The sequence below is a fragment of the Nematolebias whitei genome, chromosome 23 (genome assembly GCF_014905685.2).
Source record: "Nematolebias whitei isolate Nwh7 chromosome 23, NemWhi1, whole genome shotgun sequence".
In the NCBI taxonomy this organism is placed as follows: Eukaryota; Metazoa; Chordata; class Actinopteri; order Cyprinodontiformes; family Rivulidae; genus Nematolebias; species Nematolebias whitei.
This window is the reverse complement of record NC_056520.1, coordinates 1,572,725-1,575,067: the sequence shown is the minus strand read 5'-3', so window position 1 is coordinate 1,575,067 and position 2,343 is coordinate 1,572,725. Positions and strand designations below refer to the sequence as shown.

At 39.3% G+C, this 2,343-nt stretch overlaps 1 protein-coding gene across 1 annotated transcript in view; it reads left to right on the top strand.

The window, feature by feature from the left end:
• The window catches only part of LOC119428759 (collagen alpha-1(XXVIII) chain), a 39,620-nt gene that overhangs the window by 12,534 nt on the left and 24,743 nt on the right, over window positions 1-2,343 (top strand). The window contains exon 10 of the mRNA XM_037696435.1: window positions 2,111-2,164. Coding sequence (XP_037552363.1) covers window positions 2,111-2,164 — 54 coding nt within the window. The remainder of the gene's footprint in view (window positions 1-2,110; window positions 2,165-2,343) is intronic.

Genomic DNA, 2,343 nt, shown 5'->3' with positions numbered 1-2,343 from the left:
GTAAATCAGTGTAAATTAGTGTTAATTCGTGTAAATTAGTGTAAATTTGTGTACATTAGTGTACATTAATGTACAAACCGGATTCCAAAAAAGTTGGGACACTAAACAAATTGTGAATAAAAACTGAATGCAATGATGTGGAGATGACAAATGTCAATATTTTATTCGTAATATAACATAGATGACAGATCAAAAGTTTAATCTGAATAAATGTAACATTTTAAAGGAAAAATATGTTGATTCAAAATTTCACAGTGTCAACAAATCTCAAAAAAGTTGAGACAAGTAGCAATAAGTGGCTGGAAAAAGGAAATTGAGCATATAACAAACAGCTGGAAGACCAATTAACACTAATTAGGTCAATTGACAACATGATTGGGTATAAAAAGAGCTTCTCAGAGTGTCAGTGTCTCTCAGAAGCCAAGATGGTAAGAGGATCACCAATTCCACCATTGTTGCGCAGAAAGATAGTGCAGCAATACCAGAATGGTGTTACCCAGCGTAAAATAGCAAAGACTTTTAAGTTATCATCATCAACCGTGCAAAACATCATCAAAAGATTCAGAGAATCTGGAACAATCGCTGTGCGTAAGGGTCAAGGCCGTAAAACTCTACTGGATGCTCGTGATCTCCGGGCCCTTAAACGTCACTGCACCTCAAACAGGAATGCCACTGTCAAGGAAATAACAGAATGGGCTCAGGAATACTTCCAGAAAGCATTGTCAGTGAACACAATCCACCGTGCCATCCGCCGTTGCCTGCTGAAACTCTACAGTGCAAAGAGGAAGCCATTTCTAAGCAAGCTCCACAAGCTCAGACGTTTGCACTGGGCCAGGGGTCATTTAAAATGGAGTGTGGCAAAATGGAAGACTGTTCTGTGGTCAGATGAGTCACGATTTGAAGTTCTTTATGGAACACTGGGACACCATGTAATCCGGACCAGAGAGGACAAGGATAGCCCAAGTTGTTATCAACGCTCCGTTCAGAAGCCTGCATCACTGATGGTATGGGGTTGCATGAGCGCTTGTGGCATGGGCAGCTTGCATGTCTGGAAAGGCACCATTAATGCAGAGAACTATGTTCAGGTTCTAGAACAGCATATGCTCCCATCTAGACGTCATCTCTTTCAGGGAAGACCCTGCATTTTTCAACACCATAATGCCAGACCACATTCTGCAGCAATCACAACATCATGGCTACGTAGGAGAAGGATCCGGGTACTGAAATGGCCAGCCTGCAGTCCAGATCTTTCACCTATAGAGAACATTTGGCGCATCATAAAGAGGAAGGTGCCACAAAGAAGGCCCAAGACGATTGAACAGTTAGAGGCCTGTATTAGACATGAATGGGAGAGCATTCCTATTTCTAAACTGGAGAAACTGGTCTCCTCTGTCCCCAGACGTCTGTTGAGTGTTGGAAGAAGAAGGGGGGATGCCACACAGTGGTAAAAACGGACTTGTCCCAACTTTTTTGGGATTTGTTGACGCCATGAAATTTGGAAACAACAGATTTTTCCCTTAAAATGAAACATTCTCTCAGTTTAAACTTTTGATCTGTGATTTGTGTTCTATTCTGAATAAAATATTAGATGTTGGCACCTCCACATCATTGCATTCAGTTTTTATTCACTATTTGTTTAGTGTCACAACTTCTTAGGAATCAGGTTTGTAAATATAATTTGTGTTTAGTGTAAATTAGTATAAAGTAATGTAAATTAATGGAAATGAGTGTAAATGTAAACCTTCTGGTGATGTTATAAAAGAGCATGAACAGTTTTTTGTTGGAGTTATTTTAAGGTGACAGAAATCCTCTTAGCCCTGCTCAGACTGTCGATGTCAATTTATTTATATAGCACATAAAAACTGACCAAAGTGCTTTTACATTTAAGATGAAAAGAGTCAAAATGTGTCTGGACTAGCCTTTAGCTCATCAGTTTGGTCAGAATTAAACTTTGTTTTCAGTGAGGTGTATCTACAACAGGATGATGACCCTCAACTTTCTGCAGACCAGAACCATCACTTTACTAGTTTCTCCTGTTTGTTGTGATACTTCAGTATTTCAGAACAACTTTAATACTTTGTAACATTTGTTGTGTTTGTTCGTCGTTCAGGGTTTGCCAGGATCACCAGGCGATGTGGGACCTGAGGGTGTGACGGGTAAAAAGGTATGTTTTTATTCTCTGATGTCAAAAAACGAGATTTAGATTAGGCTAGATTAGATTATAAACCTGTTTAGGTTAGGAGCTCAACTTGTAGATGTGTCCATCAATTAAAGTCTGATATCTGAATAATTTGGTTTAAATCATGCACATCTGGTAAACCTGATTAAATCATGCACATCTGG